This window comes from Hemibagrus wyckioides, linkage group LG08 (genome assembly GCF_019097595.1).
Source record: "Hemibagrus wyckioides isolate EC202008001 linkage group LG08, SWU_Hwy_1.0, whole genome shotgun sequence".
In the NCBI taxonomy this organism is placed as follows: domain Eukaryota; kingdom Metazoa; phylum Chordata; class Actinopteri; order Siluriformes; family Bagridae; genus Hemibagrus; species Hemibagrus wyckioides.
Genome location: NC_080717.1, coordinates 14,312,336 through 14,333,366, shown reverse-complemented (window position 1 = coordinate 14,333,366; position 21,031 = coordinate 14,312,336). Strand labels below are relative to the sequence as shown.

The window sequence follows — 21,031 nt, the reverse complement described above, 5'->3', positions numbered from 1 at the left end:
TAGATATAAAACAGACATAAAACAACAACATAACAAAATTTAATTTCTGAAATTCTATATCAAACCTGCTGACCCTTGCCCATTTTGCATAAAAACCTGGCAAAAAAATTCGGCATATACTGTACTGTCTTTGTTTTCGTAATAAAAATGTCAGATAAGCCAATTTACTTTGGTTTAATCTGTCCAGTATTAACTGATACTCTAAAGCCTTTCCCCTTTTCAAGTACTTGTGCTCTAAGTGCTGTCTGCACTTTCTGGTAAATGGAGAATGTTTTGAGTTCAGTGAAAATGGTGAAAAGTTTTTCACCAAAAAACCAAAAAATTTCAAAAATTTTGACTGAAAAAAAAAAAAATTAAGTTTGCATACAAAAAGTGTTAAAACCAACACTTTACAAATAATGTTAATTTTATTGTCATTATACTGTATAAAAAAAGATTAAATGTGCTCTGTTTGCTTTTTCTTCGGCTTCTGATCAGCGTTCAAACAGTTTGAGCAGTAGATCCAAAATGCAGAACTAGTCTTTAATCTGCTTCAGGGTTGTCTGCTGTATTATAATACGTAATCTATTTATTAGCCAGTTAATAATAGACAATAAATGGGATGGAGCAAATGGAATGAACTGACTTGTTAATAGAGTAGATGTAAAAAGTCAACACATCCCTGTTAAAATGCCTTTTTAAAATTGCTTTTTGTGATGCACAAAAAATAAAATCAAAATAAATCATGCTTGAGTTTAATACATTTAATGTGATATACTGATATGTGATATAATGATTAACAAATGGTAAAAACAAATGGAAATATTTAAATAACAGTTTGTTAATGCACCTTGTGCTTGTAATACTGACTTTTTGCATAAAAGCCTACTAACTTCTCCTACCAATATTCTGATTCCAATCTTCCTTGAAAAAATTCTCCAGCTCTATCAAATTATGAGAGGATAGCCTGTGCACAGCCACCTTAACGTCACTCCAGAGGTTGTTTTGAAGGATGTAGGTGTGGGCTCTAACTTGGTCATTCCACAATATTTTTCTTCTTCTTATGAAGCCATTCTAACGGAGACTTGCAGGTGCCGAGACAAAGATTGTTATTTGGATCCATGAGTCCCTCTTTCTTTACTAGTGCCCCAGTCCCAGCTAAAGAGAAGCAGCCCATAGCATGATGCTGCAACCACCATGCTTTATGGTATGGTTGTTTGTATTTTTGGGATGATTTATGTGGGCTTGGATGTGTATTTCATGAGAAACAGATTCTGTCTAGCTACAATATTCCATAGCCCATAAATGTGGAAAAATACAGAAGATTTTAATCATAGGGAAAAAGCCTGAATATGATGCTTCAGTGAAGCATCACTGGGAATCAATATAAAGCACTTATTACTGACCACATTTATCCTAGCAAGAAATGTTTTTATCCTGATGGGAATAGTCTCCTCTGGAATAGCCCTGTCCTATCCACAGGGCACGAGGGCTTACTAGGTGCTTTGATGAGCAAATGATATCACCATTTATCAACTCAAGACCTTTGGGAGTGTTTGGCTGATATCTTGAAGAGCGCCTTTTGCCTCTACAACAAAAAAACACCAAATGCAGGAATATGCTTTGAAAGAATGGTGTTCAACCACCCAGTACAGTTACAGTGACTTGAAGAATCTATGCCAAGGCACACTGATGCTGTTTTGGCATTTACAGTCACACAGAGTCCAAATGTTTATGAGCTTTTAGACATACATGAATATTACATGGAATAATGTATTTAGAGTTAAATGTGACACTCTTAATCACATAATGTTGATATCAATTTGCAAAGGTGTCTCACACTTCATCTTCTCTTGCTCATACATTTTTGCTCTCTGTTTTTCATATCACAGACACAAAGAGTAAACTTTCTAAAAATTAACAAAAGAAAAAAAAACAAGAAAAAAGAACATTTATTTAAAGAGTGCTACTTGTTATCTTGGGAGACTTAATGGTGCAACTTGGTGTTTCATTAAAGTATCAACAATACTTGAGTAAAATGGGTTTGAAATACAAATCCATTCAAAACACTTGTAATAATGTATTCTGAGTATGCTGATATCCTGGACTAAAGCTTGCTCACATAAATATGTAATACATAATTTAATGTGAACAATAAATATGAATAAAATATAATTTAAACAATAACCTAGCATACTCAAATACTTTTCCTACACATATTTTATATAAAACTAAAATAATTATTTACATGTCTATTTAAGTAAATTTACAAATGCAACATAATGTACAGTACTGGACTTCTCTTATTAGGTTACTTAACCAGATATATATCACAATTTCTTTCAGAAATCAAAGTAAATCAACCTTGCACATTCCTTCCAAACATACACTATATTGCCAAAAGTATTCGCTCACCTGCCTTGACTCGCATATGAACTTAAGTGACATCCCATTCCTAATCCATAGGGTTCAATATGAGGTCAGTCCACCCTTTGCAGCTATAACAGCTTCAACTCTTCTGGGAAGGCTGTCCACAAGGTTTAGGAGTGTGTTTATGGGAATTTTTGACCATTCTTCCAGAAGCGCATTTGTGAGGTCACACACTGATGTTGGACGAGAAGGACTGGCTCACAGTCTCCGCTCTAATTCATCCCAAAGGTGTTCTATCGGGTTGAGGTCAGGACTCTGTGCAGGCCAGTCAAGTTCATCCACACCAGACTCTGTCATCCATGTCTTTATGGACCTTGCTTTGTGCACTGGTGCAAAGTCATGTTGGAAGAGGAAGGGGCCAGCTCCAAACTGTTCCCACAAAGTTGGGAGCATGGAATTGTCCAAAATGTCTTGGTATGCTGAAGCATTCAGAGTTCCTTTCACTGGAACTAAGGGGCCAAGCCCAGCTCCTTTAAAACAACCCCACACCATAATCCCCCCTCCACCAAACTTTACACTTGGCACAATGCAGTCAGACAAGTACCGTTCTCCTGGCAACCACCAAACCCAGACTCGTCCATCAGATTGCCAGATGGAGAAGCACGATTCGTCACTCCAGAGAACGCGTCTCCACTGCTCTAGAGTCCAGTGGCGGTGTGCTTTACACCACTGCATCCGACGCTTTGCATTGCACTTGGTGATGTATGGCTTGGATGCAGCTGCTCAGCCATGGAAACCCATTCCATGAAGCTCTCTGCGCACTGTTCTTGAGCTAATCTGAAGGCCACATGAAGTTTGGAGGTCTGTAGCGATTGACTCTGCAGAAAGTTGGCGACCTCTTCGCACTATGCGCCTCAGCATCCGCTGACCCCGCTCCGTCAGTTTACGTGGCCTACCACTTCGTGGCTGAGTTGCTGTCATTCCCAAACACTTCCACATTCTTATAATACAGCTGACAGTTGACTGTGGAATATTTAGGAGCAAGGAAATTTCACGACTGGATTTGTTGCACCGGTGGCATCCTATCACAGTTCCATGCTAGAATTCACTGAGCTCCTGAGAGCGACCCATTCTTTCACAAATGTTTGTAAAAACAGTCTGCATGCCTAGGTGCTTGATTTTATACACCTGTGGCCATGGAAGTGATTGGAACACCTGATTTTGATTATTTGGATGGGTGAGCAAATACTTTTGGCAATATAGTGTACATTATATACTTTAAAAACTTTTAAGTTTAAGGAAACTTTATATTAGACCTAGCAGACTTAAGCACAATTTTTTTTTTTTTTTTTTAACTTTCTAAATAATTAAGGCATTCATTTTTCTCTCACTTTGGGAAAAGCTGGCTAGTGACAAATGGGTGGTGAGTTATATTTGGCAGACTGGAGAACAAAAGAATGTCATGAAAATACCCATCAGAAATGATTGGGTATTGTATTTGTGTTGCCTACACTATATTTTTGTTTATTAAACCACAGAATGATCACTACTACATGAGCATTGCTGCTTCATAAGGCAAGGAATTGCAGTAAGAGTTAATTGGCTGATGGTAGCTAAAAGATTAGCTAAAAGTTGGCACAACCCAGGCTATGTTCTTCTGTACATAATGTGCAATAGCATTTTTCTACCAGAGAAATCTCCAAAGTCTTACATACTGTAGCTTTAAAATAAATCCACTGGAGCACATAGTGACACCAAATCATTCCCTTCTGGTGCAGTGTTGTTCTCCCTCACTGCTTTCTCACCAAGTTCACACATTCAATATACTCCTTCCTCCTCTTTATCTCTTCGTCTATCTCTGCCTCATTAACTCTCTCTGTTTTCTCCTTTCTGAACTCCTCTCCCCTGAGTCCTTTTGGTGTTCTCTGTTTATGGTAATGCCAATAAATGCCTGTTGAGAGTGTATTGCAGAGCTGTGCTTCAAAAAGCAATTCTTATCCCACTGTCTCTCTAGACTCCCACATTCATCTCTTCATATTTAGCGTTTGATCTTTTTATAGACAGGTCCAGCCTGAGGCTAGGTCCAGATCAGTTTGAACATTTTTTCTGTTACTGGATAAACACAGGAACTATTGTAAGCATTGTTTTCAAAATTGAAGGAGGAAAAAAAACAGAGAATGTGACATTTTATGTTTTTAAAGAAATGGTTTTATGCCAGCAAAATTCCTTCAATTAACAGCTAGCCTTTAAAACAACATAGTCCACATCTGAAATTTTAGCTAATTTGGCACTCATTTAATATATAAAAAAAAAAATTATGTTAAATGCAGAATATGAATATGGTATGAATATTCACATATTCACAGCACATGAGTACTCCCAAAAACAGTTTGTAATTTAAATTAGTTTAAACGCCTTCTCAGAAGTTTTGAATGATTTTGTAACTAGCAACACTTTTTTCCCCCTGTGGATTCAGCACAAGTTGGTTAAACTAGTTTGTTGGTTAGACCAATTTGTCTTACTAATCTTGTCTAGCTAGGCAGCTAGCAAACAAATTCCCTTAATTCGTGAAATTAAGTGCATGTAAACGGTATTATGGACAGTATGTTAATTTCCATTTTAGCAGGCTAGATGACCTGTCTACTTTAAAGAATACCATTTTAATCTAATACCATGTTATTGGCTTACTCAACTACTGTCCTTGCTGTACATAAATGTCCCTCCCAGTGCTATTTAGCCAGCTGAACAACTGGGTAATACAAGTAAACTGCTTTACTAAAAGCAAATTACACTTATAAACCTCATCAAAATGATTACAATCATTGTTAATCAGAGTCCATTGATGAAGTTATAACCCAGTGGTTTAAAAAAATAAAAAATTAAACAGATCTAGTTTAACAGGTGGATAGAAAACACATATAGCAGCTTATACACAGGTGGACAAAATTGTTGGTACCCTTACATTTAAGATAGAAAACAAATTAAATAACTTGAAACTGACAAAAGTAATATTAAATAAAATTTTGTGAAAATTGTTTAATGAAAATCAGACATTGCTTTTGAATTGTGGTTCAACAGAAGCATTAAAAAAACAAACTAATGAAACTGGCCCGGACAAAAAAGAAGATAATAATAAATAAAGAAAAAAAGAAAATAATTTGACCATAGGGACATGTTATACTATGGTGTGTCGTGTAATTAGAATCACAGGTGTCTTCAAACTTGTAATCAGTCAGTCTGCCCTTTTAAAGGGTGAAAAGTATTCACTGTGCTGTTTGGTATCATGGTGTGCACCACACTGAACATGGAGCACAGAAAGCTAAGGAGAGAGATGTCTCAAGCAATTAGAAGAAAAATTATAAATAAGCATGTTAAAGGTAAAGGCTAAAAGACCATCTCCAAGCTGTGACTACAGTTGCACATAAGTTAAAGGACCACGGGACTGTAGCCAACCTCCCTGGGGCTGCCCCTACCCATGTTCTGACACAGGGTGTCTTGAATCTATGCAGGGTACAATGAAATCTATCAAGAAGGCTATCAAGTCATTCTGGAGCGAAATGTGGCACCCAGTGTCAAAAAACAGGATAATGACTCAAAACACATAGCTAGAAACACCCAAGAATGGCTAAGAACAAAACATTGGACTAATTTGAAGTCGTCTTCTACGAGCCCTGATCTAAATCCTATTGAACATCTGTAGAAAGAGCTGAAACATGCTGTCTGGAGAAGGCACCCTTCAAACCTGAGACAGCTGGAGTAGTTTGCTCAAAAGGAGTGGGACAAAACACCAGTAAATTTGTATTTATTATTATGTTTATATTTTGTCAGTTTCAAGTTATTTCTGTGACCATTGTGGGTTTTTCTTTCTTTAATGGAAGGGTACCAAGAATTTTGTCCACATGTGTAGTAGCTCAAACAACCAAACTAGAAAGTGCTGTGTGCTATAAGAGGGATGAATGCCACAAATTGGTAGAGAATGCTGAGTGATAGCTAATAAGGCGAAAGCTAGTGGACACTTGCTTGAGTTCCACAGCATTTCAACCAGATTTTTGGTAACCTAGGGATTAAATGTAAGTGGGCCATTACACCCACCTCTAGTACTTGTCCACTGATGTATCGGCTGCAGGTCTCACACTTTATTCCAAACTGGGTGTGGTAATCTGACTCACAGTATGGGATCCCATCTCTGAATGAAACAGTGAATACACATTACACCCAAATTATTAAACAACCAAATATGGACAAATGCCTGTAGTCAGAAATCTTCTTTTAGCTCTCATGCAATTATGACAGAACTATGACCAAATAAATAGCATCACAAAGCTTCTTTGTAAAACTTCACATGACAAACCTAAAATCACAGACCTAGTTGTAAAAAACAATCACTGTACAATAAAAACAGTTTTATTTGTGGGAAATGGTGCAGTAAAATGGTTACAACATGGCTAAATTAGATTCAGTCTTAAATTTCACAAACACAATCACATTTAGAGTTTGGTCTCATATATATATATATATATATATATATATATAATTGGCTTGCTTAAGTAAAGTTAAACAGAATGCGAGCGAAAAGTGCGTGCTCACTTGCTTATGTACTCTCCAGTGAGCACAATTCCGCAGGTCTGGCACTTAAAGCAGCTGACGTGCCACTGTTTCTCCAATGCCAGGAGAGATTGTCCCTGCTTGATTTCCTCCTTACAGCCTGCACAGTCTAGAGATTGAGAGAGAGAGAGAGAGAGAGAGAGAGAGAGAAAGAGAGAGAATTGGAATTTCAACTGTCTTGTAATTCATGCAATGAATCTGAAATATGGCAGCAATCATGAAAGCTGACAGATATAATGTCTTGTGGTTCTCACACACACACACACACACACACACACACACACACACACTAGTAGCAGTAAGAAGTGACTGTGGAGGTGTATGATGCATAAGTGTAAGCAGGCACTCGTGTACTGAAAAGTCAGCTGATCATTTGTTTTCATATGGATATTAGCAGCTATTCTTGGGATGTCGTAACCAACACCACTCTCTTTTACACATTCCCAGACATCAGTTCCTTTCATACCACAGCCATATATCTCCTTAATATCCATCTCCTAATTCTACTGTCATCTGCAGTCTGTTTACTGCAGTTAATAACTTCATGGTGGCCATAAAATAAAACACAAGAATAAAAATAACTAGACATATGCAACCACTCCAGCCTGCAAACAGACCTGAGATTAAGTCTTACCCTGCCTCCTTTGATCATGGAAAACAACTCTCTGACACACATACACACACGCCTTGGACCTAACACCGGCATCACTCTCTCCAGAGACATGCATGTGCTATAAAACTATAACAATCCATAAATCCATACAGATATTAATGTCAGGTCCTGGAGTGATAAATCTTTAATACAATATACAACATCATATAGGTACAAAACAACATATTCACTGCTGATACCAAGAAGATAAGATTTATCATTCAATTAACTGAGTGTAGTCATCTTTACTTACCCAAACAGCAACACACATGCACATATTTACACATGTAGTGGAACTCCAATATTAAACCTGACTGAGGGGCTCAGCAGTGTGTGTGTGTGTGTGTGTGTGTGTGTGTGTGTCTGAGGTACACCACAAGAATAATTTATTAACTGCACTGAAGACGCTTCATTCATAAAACACTTTATTGTTTAGGGAGAGACTTACGACTGGGTCCATGAATCTTAATCGGCTCATTTGAAGCAACAAGCTTGAGGGAGCATTGTTGACACACACAGTCCTTGCCACTGAATGTCACTCTGTCTCCAATTGGAAAGGGTTTTCTATAATGGAGTGAAAGAGTGAATAATTATATCAGAAAACCTATGCATCAATACATTAACAGCACATATTCGGCACATTTTTAATGTATAAGAATAATAAGGAGCACATTATAAATAACTGTTAATTGATTATAACAAAAAATTCTGTATCAATATATTTTTGGATTCAGTACCACATGAATTATGAAAGAAAATGATTTATCACCTGTGCTTTAACACTTCTTGTGCATTACAGTTCCCTGAACCATACCATACTTTGGTAGCATCTTAGAGGCCCAAGAGGAGCTTCTAAAAGCAGAGCACTGAGGGTCAGATGACATCTCACTTCAAATGGATGAAACTTTAGTCTCTTTGAGCCATATAAATATCAGTGACTTGCATAGTAACAGTGACAAGCTCTGGTTTAGTGGTTTAGTGGTGGACTTTAGTGGTTTCATTTACAGTAAAAATAGTCATGAACACTGAAACCCAGTGGCTTGCCCAGAGTGAAAGACACATCAGTACTGAACATTTGGCAACCTGACCAAGTTTTACTGCTGCTGGCCCCTGCCAAAAACAACAGCACAAAAACATGGGTGTATCAGATGCCTCTTTCAGAGCAGTGCCTGTGTTTAATTAATGAGGCCATAATAATTCACCACTTCAAGCTTTATCTACACCATAATCAAGCTGAATGGAAGAAACTTCATCAGAGACAAATCTTATTAGAGACACGCACACTCCAGCAGTGACATTTTAATTATATTTACACTCAGTCATGACCAAAGTGTCAAGCTAATCAATGAGCAGAATTACTTTGAATTGGTTTAAATGAAATGCACAGATTTGTATTCCTGGAGTACAGCAATTATTCCTACCTTTAAAACATGAGCTCACGTGCACACATATGCATATGTCTTATTAAGTAATGATTCTGCTGACAGTATAACTGAACAATGATTTGGAAACAGTAGACCAGGAAACTGCACTGACTTTCACATTAAGACACAAATCCGTGAAATAATCCCATTAGTCATTCTAGTGTTTCAATGGAACTGGAGCCAATCCCAGAGGTACAACATTGTAGACAGCAAGCCTGATCCTCTTATGTGCTTTCGGCAGTTTTATTTTTTCATAGCACATTCTTTTACAGTAAATACCATATTTCACCTCTATTCCTGTACACATAGTGGGATTTCCATGTATTATACAGATGTGTTTTAGTGTAAACCTGTGCATATGGACAAGCACATGGGTGAATGTATATGTGCCTGCACACGGACACACAGGTTGACCTTGTCATTAACTGCTATGCCAGTCTCCTCTCAAATAAATGCTGAAATATCAGCTTTTTATTCATGTAAAATATTCATTATGTTTAAATGTTTAATGAACATTGATTCTTTCTGTCCTGCCATACTATTTTCAGATTATGGACATTAACAATATCCATGCATCTCCCAATGTACATGAATGTCTTAAATAGAATATAACAGAGATCTTTGAAATATCGTAATGAAACAGAATTTGGGTCACAGCTGAGTTACAACATTGTTACACCCTTCCTTCAGAGCCCAGAACCTAGAAATACAGTATCATTGCAAAACTGCAGTTTACTGAGTGGCAGCTGTTTCTCATGATGTAGTGAGCTGCCATATTGCCTGTTACTGCATGGCCTGCCTGATAAGAATTTTGGAGGCTACTCCCAGCATAAACACCCTGCTGAGCTATTTTGCTGCCACTGGCATTAGGATTCTGTGAAGCAATTCCAGTCTTACTTGGCAAATGGATTTTTCTCTCCATGTACATTCATCAAATGCTAATTTGTTCCTTGTTGCTAAAGGGAAGCAAAAGAAAAGGGGGAAATAAGTGATTTAGTTTCATTCAAAAACTGGACTGTGCAACAGGAAATAAGGAAGCAGGAAGAAACAATCAAGTTTCCAGGATTTCTGAGAAAGCATAAAATAAATCCTTATAACCCTCCTTCATTTGTTCCATTCAGGAAGCAGCTGCTTATGTAGGAAGCATTTCTGAACAGCATTGTTGCACTTTTCTGTTTTTCATTTGAAAAACAGCATAAACAGTTGTCTTTTTGGTGGGGGATTTGAAATCTACCTTATTTAGTACAAATTTGAAAACACAAAGCTTTGGTAGGGGATTTTTTTAAACATATAAATGGCAGAAAGAAATATTGCTCTGACTGTCTAACTCATACATTAGTTAAGATCTCCTATACTCCTCTCATGGTTATAGAGCTAATGTAGCATCATCTGCTAAACACTGTATGAAACAATCCGTATAAACAATTAGCAGAAGCCTAATAGATAATAAATTTACTGAAGCTAAGAAACAATTTTATGAAGAGCAAAAGATGTACCCCATGTATGGAATCAGAGATCTAGTAGTTTTTGAGATTTTTTGAGATATTTCTTTCCTCAGACAATTGTGATATGTGTTTGAGAGTATGAAAACACATATTGTTAGCTAAGTTAAGCATTTGGATACAAGTGCAGAGCTTTTACTAAAATCCACAATTCAAAATATAGAGCCCAACAGAATTAGTCAGAAGAGTCAAATACAAGCAGTTGGAGCAATACAGATAATTTTTGAGAATTAGTGATTAATAAAGTTCACTAAAACGCCTTCTGGTGGTCCAGCAGCAGGATCCTGCTCTCTCATTGCCACAGCCTGGGTTCAATTCCCGGGCAGGGCACTAACCCAGCCACTGAAGCGTTAACTCAGTGCAGTCCAAGCCAGGATTAAATGAAAGGGTTGCATCAGTAAGGGCATCCGGCGTAAAACCAGTGTCAAATTGAAAGACGGGGACCAACTGATCTGCTGTGGTGACCCCAGCAGGTGTTATGATCACTCATTAACCAATGTCTGATTAAACCAAAAAGCTGTACTTTGCTAGTAACTTTTTATTTAGTTTCATGTCCTGATAGACCTACCTGCAGACACTGCAAACGAAGCACTTTGGGTGATATGTGTGGCCCAGCGCTGACACCACCTCTCCTGTGATGAAGTCCCCACAGCTGTCACACTTCGTGCCATACAGACGCTGGTAATCTGCTGTGCATATGTACTCGCCCTTCTTCTGGAAAAATCCGGAACGGGCCAAATTGCAGCCACACACTGCCAACAAGAAAGTGCATGATTACAATAGAGCAGCTACATAGAACAGTAGAGACTACTTATCATCCCTCCCTGCAATATTAACAATTATGCAAATCTTGTCTGGTCTTCGAGTTGTAGTTTAGTTATTGGATCTAGAAAGCGTTCACACATATACATACACACACAGTAAAGAATCTCTTAGCCAAATGCGGTCAAATTGCAAATGTAACTGTAATTGCTTAATCCATGAAACAATTGAGGATATAGGATATTCACATTATGTACTTTATAATAATGCTGCAAACATTTGCTTGTCAAAGTGCCAAAATAAAACCAGAAACGTCTAGTTATTTTCATGTGGAGCTTGTATAACTGATACCTTATCATTTATTAAACAGACAGAAGCAACTAGCTTTGTTATGTATTTTTTCCAAGCTAAAAATAAAGAGAACAGCAAAAACACAAAAAAAAAACCCTGTTGTAAATGTTAACTACATAAAACTATTAGACTGACATTTTATCTCAAAGCATTGACTCATTAAATGGGGATAAAAAGCCCGTTCTGGAAGAAATATGTTTTCATTTCATTGTCTGTACCGCTTATCCGATCTATACTTGGGTCACGGGGAGCCTGTGCCTCAGGCGTCATCGGGCATCAAGGCAGGATACACCCTGGACGGAGTGCCAACGCATCACAGGGCACACACACAAACTCATTCACTCACACAATAAGAAATATGTTATTGCAACCAATTTTCATTAAATGACTTCAGAGACCTACACAACCATCTGGACAAGCTGCCTGATGCTGTTGCCATTATTCAGTCTAAAACATGTCTGCATGTTTCATTCCATCATAACCTCTACACCCTCCCCAACTCATGCATGATGCCACAGATACCCTTTGCCCTAAATTAATCACTTGCCTTGATAGCCCCCATATCTACAAATTACAGTGAACCATATACCAGGCTTTTTTTTCGTCTTTTTACCAATCCTGGCAGCTGTATTGTATCTCTTGCAAGACAACTTAAAGCCATCCAGTCACATCTTCTCATACTGCTGCTCATGCACCCTCACAGGGCAGTGTCACACGCTCAAAAGTACTATCCCCCACCATACATGTGCATGAGCTCACAGACAACCATTACTGATAGAGAAGAAAAGAAAGACAAGAGTCTACAATAAAGTAATTGTTTATTCTTTTTTACTAAAGTAATTTTTGATGCTTAGCCTACTAATTCACAGTACAATTTCAAAAATATTCAATGCTTTTTAAAAATCAGTAACTCCGACATCCAGGATTATCTGATTGGAGGTTTTCTCTAGCCCCTACTAATCCTGCAACACATTTTTCCAATTACATTAAGCAGAATCTGTAAAAATGAGTGAATACTGAGTTATTATAAAGACCTACTGAAATATAGAAAATACTCTCTTACACTGGGAATTGCTGCTTTCCACATACATGTTTTGACACCATTAGAATAGAACTATAGAGCAAAACCATATGCATGTGAATTGCCAAATTTGCTATAAAAAAAAGAAGAAAAACAGTAAGGAACAAGAATGTATGTGAGGAAGAATTGGTAGTAAAAAGCAGATATACATTTCTATGAAGACAAACCTGTTGGTAAATGGCATTAGGGTTAATAATAGTACTACATTGCTTATGCATACTAAAATTCATATCTGCAATACATCTATATGTACATTTATGCACTATATTATACATTTATTTCTTTCCACTTCAAGAACTACACATTTCTATTAAAATAACCATGCCTTTAATCAGCCTTCAACTTAAAATTACCTGACAAAATCCCAAATAGTCTGGCTTCACAAGCATTAACTTTACTCAGACTACCTTGTTGATTGTTGAGGGTACCAAAAAAAAAGGTTGCCTATGTTCAGACCATTTAACCTGATTGTAGACTTATAAGCATTCCTAAAGCAATTCTACTCCTCGTATTGCCTTGAAGGTAATTCCTCTTCTCCCTGTACACCATTTTATTGACTATAGTCAGACACATGTGTGGCTTCTCTTGATAATGCTATCCTAAAAATATTTAGCTCTGCCTGCACGTCCCTTGCCTTACAGACATCTCAAGCTTGTATAACATTTGATCATAACATTTACATTCACCTTTCTTGTAATTTGAGATGACCAGATGGTGTTTATCCCTGTTATCCTCACATAATGCCATTGCCATTTTTAAGTGCCTGCTCATTTAAAGCTGCAGTTTTCCCAGACATAATGTCACTCCGTTCCTACACACAGAGAAAATTACAAGCACACACTGATTACTCCAACACTATGAACTGTCCATTGATGCCTTTTGCAAAATGTGTCACTAATTTAATAGGCCATTAATTTAATAAGGCCAAGATAGACAATGAAATTTGCTCCTGATGTAAGTTGGGGATAGAGGGGTTGACTACATCAACCAAAAGAACACTGATTATTTTATCCATACCTCAGGAATACACTTTCACAGCTCTATAATTGCTCTAAACTATAGAAAAGCTCACCAAGGTTTCTGTAGTCTTTAGCAGTGTATTAGCAGTGTTCAAGGAAATTTCATGCCCACACTGTGTATGTGAGTCGTGCATGCATTTTGACAGAAGCTTTAAACGCTCTAATGCACCAGGATGTACCATGTTCTGAATGAACCTAATAAGGAAGAATGAGAACTACTTCAACCTCATCTCAAGAACAGCTCTCAGAAACTACAATTTCAATTTTCCTCAAAATAAATGGGTTCCAACAATTTCCAGCATATTTATACTGACTTACTATAACTGATGTTATTTTAGTGATATAATGTTATTTTTTATAAACCTTTTATAATAATATTGCTTGTCAAGTGGATCTGGCAACCCTGCCCATAGCACATATTGCATTTACATTTCTGGCATTTGGCAGACACCCTTATCCAGAGTAACTTACATCTAATCTCATTTTACACAATTGAGGGTTAAGGGCCTTACTCAGGGTGGACTAGCTTCGTTGACCTGGGACTCAAACTCATAGCCTTCTAGTCAAATCACTAGTCCAACACCTTAACCACTATGTTACCACATTCTGTATGACAGGAACACATGCATTATTTTTCTTCTCACCTATAACACAGAAATTCAACATATTTCACACTGTATATTATTATTGAATCCTCAGTCAACCACAAACATTTATTTTTTAAACCTGTACATTTGCAGATTTAATCATGTGGAAGCAGCACAATGCAAAAAATCACGATAAAGGGCAAAAGCTTCAGTTAATGTTCATATCAAACCTCAGAATGGGTAAAAAAAGTGATCTCTGTGGTGTTAACCATGGCAAGGATGTTGGCACCAGTTTTTTTCAAAAACTGCTGAGCTCCTGGGATTTTCAATGACTACGGTCTCTGGAGTTTAGATAAAATGGTGCAAAAAAATTTTGCAACCAGCCATTTTTTCCAGTAGCAATAAGTTAAGTAATTAAATTGCAAAGAAGCCATATTAATGCCCTCTACACCAAGCACATGTTCTTTTATGAGTCTTTAATTAATAATAACTTTTTTAATGACAATTTTTGAACACTGTACCTTTGTGACTGAACTTGCATTTCCCATTTCCGATATTTTAGTAATATCTTTAACAGCTATTCAGTCTGGACTCTGTGATGGCCAATCCATGTGTGAGGATGATGTCTCAAGCTCCCTGAACCACTCTTTCACAATTTGAGCCAAGTGAATCCTGGCATTGTCATTTTGGAATATGCCCATGCCATCAGGGAAGAAAAAAAATTGATGGAAAAATCTGATTATTCAGTATATTCATGTAGTCAGCTGACCTCATTTTTTGGGCACTAGACCTGACCAACTGAAGTAATCCCAGATAATACACTGCCCCCACAGGCTTGTATGGAAGGCATTAATTATGACATTTATTTTTATATTTATGATTTATGTTTCCTAGAAAATTGAAGCCTTTTTTTCCAAGTAGCTTCACTGATATGTGGTTTTCTTAAGGCTACACAGCAGTTTAGTCCCAATCCCTTGAGTTCTGTTCATATTGTGCATGTGGAAATGCTTTTACTGTCACCATTAAACATAGCTATGAGCTCTACTGTTTCTTCAATTACAGAAGATTTTTTTTTCAGACCACATTTGTTGATGGCTCACCACTATCCTTTCAGGTGTTAATCATTTTAGAAGCTTCAGCAATTACTTTGCTTGATGCAGGCCAATAATTTAACCATTCTCAAACAGAAAAACATCTTTTCCACAACCACAGGATATGTCTTCTGACAAGGTTGTTTAAGAAATGAGAAGCTACTCAATGCATCATTTAGGGTTAAATAACCTGTTTCCAGCTGAAGCATATTAATCACTGCATTAATTATCTGATGGAAGGCTCTTACCTATTTGCTTAATGTATATTTTGCATTTCTACCCTCGACATTATTTGCACATATCAGTGCAATTATTTTTGAAATACAACAAATAATTCACATTTTATATGAATTAATTTTAAATTCTTGTTTCAGTACTGATAATTGAATTTCTCTAGAGAGGTTCATTGGCTAAACGGCTGCTGTTGGAGGACAAACTCTTTTTTGAGTCCGGTTGCCATGGATAAGCCGAACTTTATACAGTTGCCCTAGAGACAGCAGGGACCCATACAAAAGCTAGTCATTTATTGCTCAAAGTCATCTTGATATATAACATATATAACACAGAAACTCCTGAATGCAAATGCAAAATGTATGTAATGATTGACCAAATCTGTTAACATTAGACAATCAGGCATACTGCTCAATGAATCACCTATTCAGCTAAAGCTTTCAAAAAGAGTAGGAAAGTGAAGGCCTGTGCAGATTTACTAGCACTAGTATGGCTTGGCTCATTTTTGCAGATAACTGATGCAAACTTGGTATACGTCTTTTCTGCTGTGTTGATAATGAGGCCACATATAACTAACATCAGACCTCCTGTTTGAGGGGCATCAAAACAGAAATCAGATAACTATCTCCTATAATCATAGCAATTCTCATTTTTGTTCTTAGCCCGTGCTAACAGATTTTTTTTTTTTTTGGAAAGTGGCTTTTACTTCTACTACCACACCCACTAATTTCTATGTCTGGGCACATAAATCATGCAGTGTCCTATGTGTGGCCTGCCCTTTCTCTCTATCCTTATAAATGTTAAAGATTTCAGTCAACCTTCCTGTTTGCTATGGTGATGGACAGTTGTCAGAGGAGGTCAGACAGGAGTCTCCTTGGACAATGATGTTTGCAGATGACATTGTGATCTGTACTGAGAGCAGGGAGCAGATAGAGGAAAACCTGGAGAGGTGGAGGATTGCTTTGGAGAGAAGAGTAATGAAAGTCAGTTGTAGTAAGACTGAGTACATGTGTGTGAAAATAAAGGGAGGGAAGTGGAGCAGTAAGATTACAGGGTGAAGAGGTGAAGAAGGTACAGGTCAACAGTCCAGGGTAATGGAGAGTGTGTGAAAGAGGTAAAGAAGCAAGTTGGAAGCAGGTTGGAATGGGTGGAGAAAGGTGTCAGGAGTTCTGTGTGAAAAATATCAGGGAGAATCAAGGGGAAGGTGTACAAGACAGTGGTGAGACTGGTCATACTGTAAGGTTTAGAGACAGTGTCACTGAGGAAGAGACAGGAGTCAGAGCTGGAGGTAGAAGAGCTGAAGATGTTGAGGTTCTCTTTGGGAGTGACAAGGTTGGACAGGATTAGGAAGGAGTACATCAGAGGGACAGCTCATGTTGAACGTTTGGGGGACAAAGTTAGGGAGGCCAGATTAAGATGGTTTGGACATGTTTGGACATGAGTATATTGGTAGGAGAATGTTGGACATGGAGCTGCCAGGCAGGAGGCAAAGAGGAAGGCCAAAGAGGAGGTATATGGATGTAATAAATGAGGATATGAAGCTAGTGGGTGCAAGTATAGAGGATGCAGAAGATAGGGATAGGTGGAGAGAGATCATTCACTGTGGCAACCCGTGAAGGGAAAAGCCGAAATAAGAAGAAGAAGATTTTGGTGAGTAGAAAAGCATCTCAGCATGCACTAACCATCAAACATTTTGGTAGATGGGCTACAACAGCAGAATACCACATGAGGTTCCACTCCTGTCAGCCAAGAAAAAGAGTCTGCAGCTTTCCCAATCTGGACAGCTGAAGATCAAAAAAATCATGTTTTCTTTTTCTAGTCTTCACCTGTTTGGTTTGGGTGACTGTGTGCCCATAATAGCTTATGATTCTTTTTCTTGACTGACAGAACTGTAACCCATTAGATCAGCAGTTTCTGAAATACTCAAACCAGACCACCTGGCACCAACAAGGTCATAAATATAACACTTTTTCCCCATTTTGATATTTTGTATGAACATTAAATGAAGCTCTTGGCCTGTATCTGCATTATTTTATGTATTGTGCTATCATGACTGGCTGATTGGTTAACTGCATAAATGAGCAATTGTACTGGTGTTCCTATTGAAGTGAATGCTGACTGTAAATTGCTACATTTGATTTCACATCAATGAACTCCAAGTGTTCCCCATTTACCTAGAAAGTAAGCAAGGATGCCAAGTCAAGTGAGAAAATTAGATTAGCACAAAATAAATAAATAAATAAATAAATAAATAATAATAATGTATGATGGCATACACTGGTAATAATATATGAATAGTTGCAAGTTGATATAGTCACCACTATATTTACATTTTTTGGAAATAGCTAGTTTGTCATAGAAGGATTTATTTTTCTTTTTTTTCTGCCAATCTGATGTTTCAGTCCATTTTGGCTTATTTTTGCTTATAAAAACTCATCTCGTCAAATCCATCCAAACCAACCTGTATGAACCAAACACAATATATAATTTCCTTGTAAAGCAGACACATGACCAGGTTGTATGCATAAGGAACATAATAATCTGCTATACTCTGACTGTTCTGTAATCATTCTTAGTGTCCATTTGCTATAGTTTTGTGAACATGAAATATTGTCTCACCTGGTGGCATCACCATGTAATGATCTATATAGACAACATATTATGTATACTGATACTGTATTGTAATATTGGACATATGCTACGCCATCAGCTTGCTAGCTTTGGACATGACAAATTGTTTTTTAATGGATATACAGTATGACATGTTCCAGTGACACAGCACTTGTGTTGTGCTTTGTAGTGCTTTGGCCCTCAGGACAACATCTGTCAGCAATGCCTGCCTGGTCTACTCACACCACACTGGTGCTAATAAGCTACTTATAATTATAATCTATAATTGTGTGTAGACTGAGCCAAAAACATTATGGGATGTTACGAAAAATGACAAACTAAGCATTTGCTCTTGAGTCACAAGGTGGTCACTTACTTCGTACAAGGTAACAGCAAGTAAACAGTAAACAGTTCCAATCAACATTCATACCTGTAAAAAATAACTAGCAGTTCATTAGGGAATAAGAAAAACAATTAAGCTTTTCCCACATTTCCTACAAATTATGATACCATGGTCAGATTCTTTGCTCAACACCAAGCGTTCCTTACTATACTTGAGAATTAAGAGAAAGTGAAATCTATGAATTAATGTCCAAATTATCCACATGTAACAGATATGTGTCCTTATACAAATTTATAAAATAATACATTTCAAATAAGGCAAAGTAAATAAAATTATTTGTCACTGTTCTTTATGTTATTATGTTATTACTGTAATCAAATCTAAACCGCTCAAAAACCGGTTCTGAAACAGGTTAAAACCTGGCCAGCAGGAGCCATCTCCGCTCTTCAGGACTGTTTCGAGTGCACTGACTGGGATATGCTTAGGGAGGCTGCAACCATCGGCGACTCTATTGACTTGGAGGAGTATACGGCATCAGTGACCGGCTACATCGGGAAATGCATCGATGACGTGACCGTCTCCAAGACCATCACCACACGCTCCAACCAGAAGCTGTGGATGACTGCGAAAGTGCGTGCTCTCCTGAAGTCGAGAGACTCTGCCTTCAGATCAGGAGACAGGACGGCCTTAAAAATAGCAAGGGCCAAACTGTCCCGAGCCATCAAAGAGATGAAGTGCGCGCACGCCCAGAGAATCCATGGCCACTTCCAGGACAGCGGAGACTCTCGGCACATGTGGCAGGGCATCCAGGCAATCACCAACTACAGGACAACTTCACCTTCCTGTGACAGTGACGCCTCCCTTCCAGACGCGCTGAACGACTCCTGCGCTCAGTTTGAGGCACAGAACAACACAACAGCAAGGAAGACCATCCCTCCTCCTAATGACCTAGTGTTCGGTCTCACCACAGCTGATGTGAGGAGAACTCTATGCAGAGTTAACCCACGGAAGTCTGCTGGACCAGACAACATTCCTGGCAGTGTGCTCAGGGAGTGTGCAGAGCAGCTAGCAGATGTCTTCACTGACATCTTCAACATCTCACTGAGCAGCTCCTTCATCCCAACGTGCCTCAAGACAACGACCATCGTCCCTGTGCCAAAGAAGTCTACGGTTTCCTGCCTCAATGATTATTGTCCCATCGCACTCACACCAATCGTGATGAAATGCTTCGAGAGGCTCGCCATGAGGCACATCAAGTCACAGCTACCACCCTCGCTGGACCACTTGCAGTTTGCGTATCGTCCTAACCGCTCCACGGACGATGCCATCACCACAACCCTCCATCTGGCCCTCACACACCTGGACTGTAAGGACTCCTATGTTCGAATGCTGTTCATAGATTTCAGTTCAGCATTCAACACAATCATCCCTCAGCACCTGATTGAGAAGCTGAGCCTGCTGGGCCTGAACACCTCTCTCTGCAACTGGATCCTGGATTTCCTGACTGGGAGACCTCAGTCAGTCCGGATCGGGAACAGTATCTCCAGCACCACCACACTGAGCACTGGAGCTCCTCAGGGCTGTGTGCTCAGTCCATTGCTGTTCACTTTGCTGACTCAAGACTGTGCAGCAATGCACAGCTCCAACCACATCATCAAGTTCGCCGATGACACGACCGTGGTGGGTCTCATCAGCAAGAACCACGAGTCAGCATACAGAGAGGAGGTGCAACATCTAACAGCCTGGTGCAGAGCCAACAACCTCTCCCTGAATGTCGACAAGACTAAAGAGATGGTTGTTGACTTCAGGAGAGCACAGAGTGACCATTCTCCGCTGTTCATCGACGGATCCTCGGTGGAGATCGTCAAGAGCACCAAATTCCTTGGTCTCCATCTGGCGGAGAACTTCACCTGGTCACTCAACACCAGCTCCATCACCAAGAATGCCCAGCAGCGCCTCTACTTCCTGAGGAGGCTGAGGAAAGCCCATCTCCCTTCCCCCATCCTGACTGTGTTCTACAGAGGGACCATGAGAGCATCCTGAGCAGCTGCATCACTGCCTGGTTTGGGAACTGCACCGTCTCAGATCACAAGACCCTTCAGCGGATAGTGAGGACAGCTGAAAAGATCATCGGAGTCTCTCTTCCCTCTATCACAGACATTTACACCGCACGCTGCATCTGCAAAGCTAACAGCATTGTGGATGACCCCACACACCCCTCACACACACTCTTCACCCTCCTGCCATCTGGAAAGAGGTATCGGAGCATTCAGGCCCTCACAACCAGACTGTGTAACAGTTTTTTCTTCAAGCCATCAGGCTCCTCAACACCCAGGACTGAACTGTTCTACACTCTCACACACACTCTCACTCAGGACTGAACTGTTCTACACTCTCTCACACACACACACACACACACACAGG

General features: G+C 38.8%; 1 protein-coding gene across 7 annotated transcripts in view; it reads right to left on the bottom strand.

The window, feature by feature from the left end:
• ablim3 (actin binding LIM protein family, member 3) overlaps positions 1-21,031 on the bottom strand; it is a 56,545-nt gene that overhangs the window by 20,662 nt on the left and 14,852 nt on the right. For all 7 annotated transcript variants that reach the window (XM_058397343.1, XM_058397345.1, XM_058397347.1 and 4 more), the window contains exons 3-6: positions 11,101-11,284; positions 8,055-8,170; positions 6,937-7,063; positions 6,442-6,535 (exon numbers count right to left, since the gene is read on the bottom strand). In XM_058397343.1, the coding sequence (XP_058253326.1) occupies positions 6,442-6,535; positions 6,937-7,063; positions 8,055-8,170; positions 11,101-11,284 (521 nt within the window). The remainder of the gene's footprint in view (positions 1-6,441; positions 6,536-6,936; positions 7,064-8,054; positions 8,171-11,100; positions 11,285-21,031) is intronic.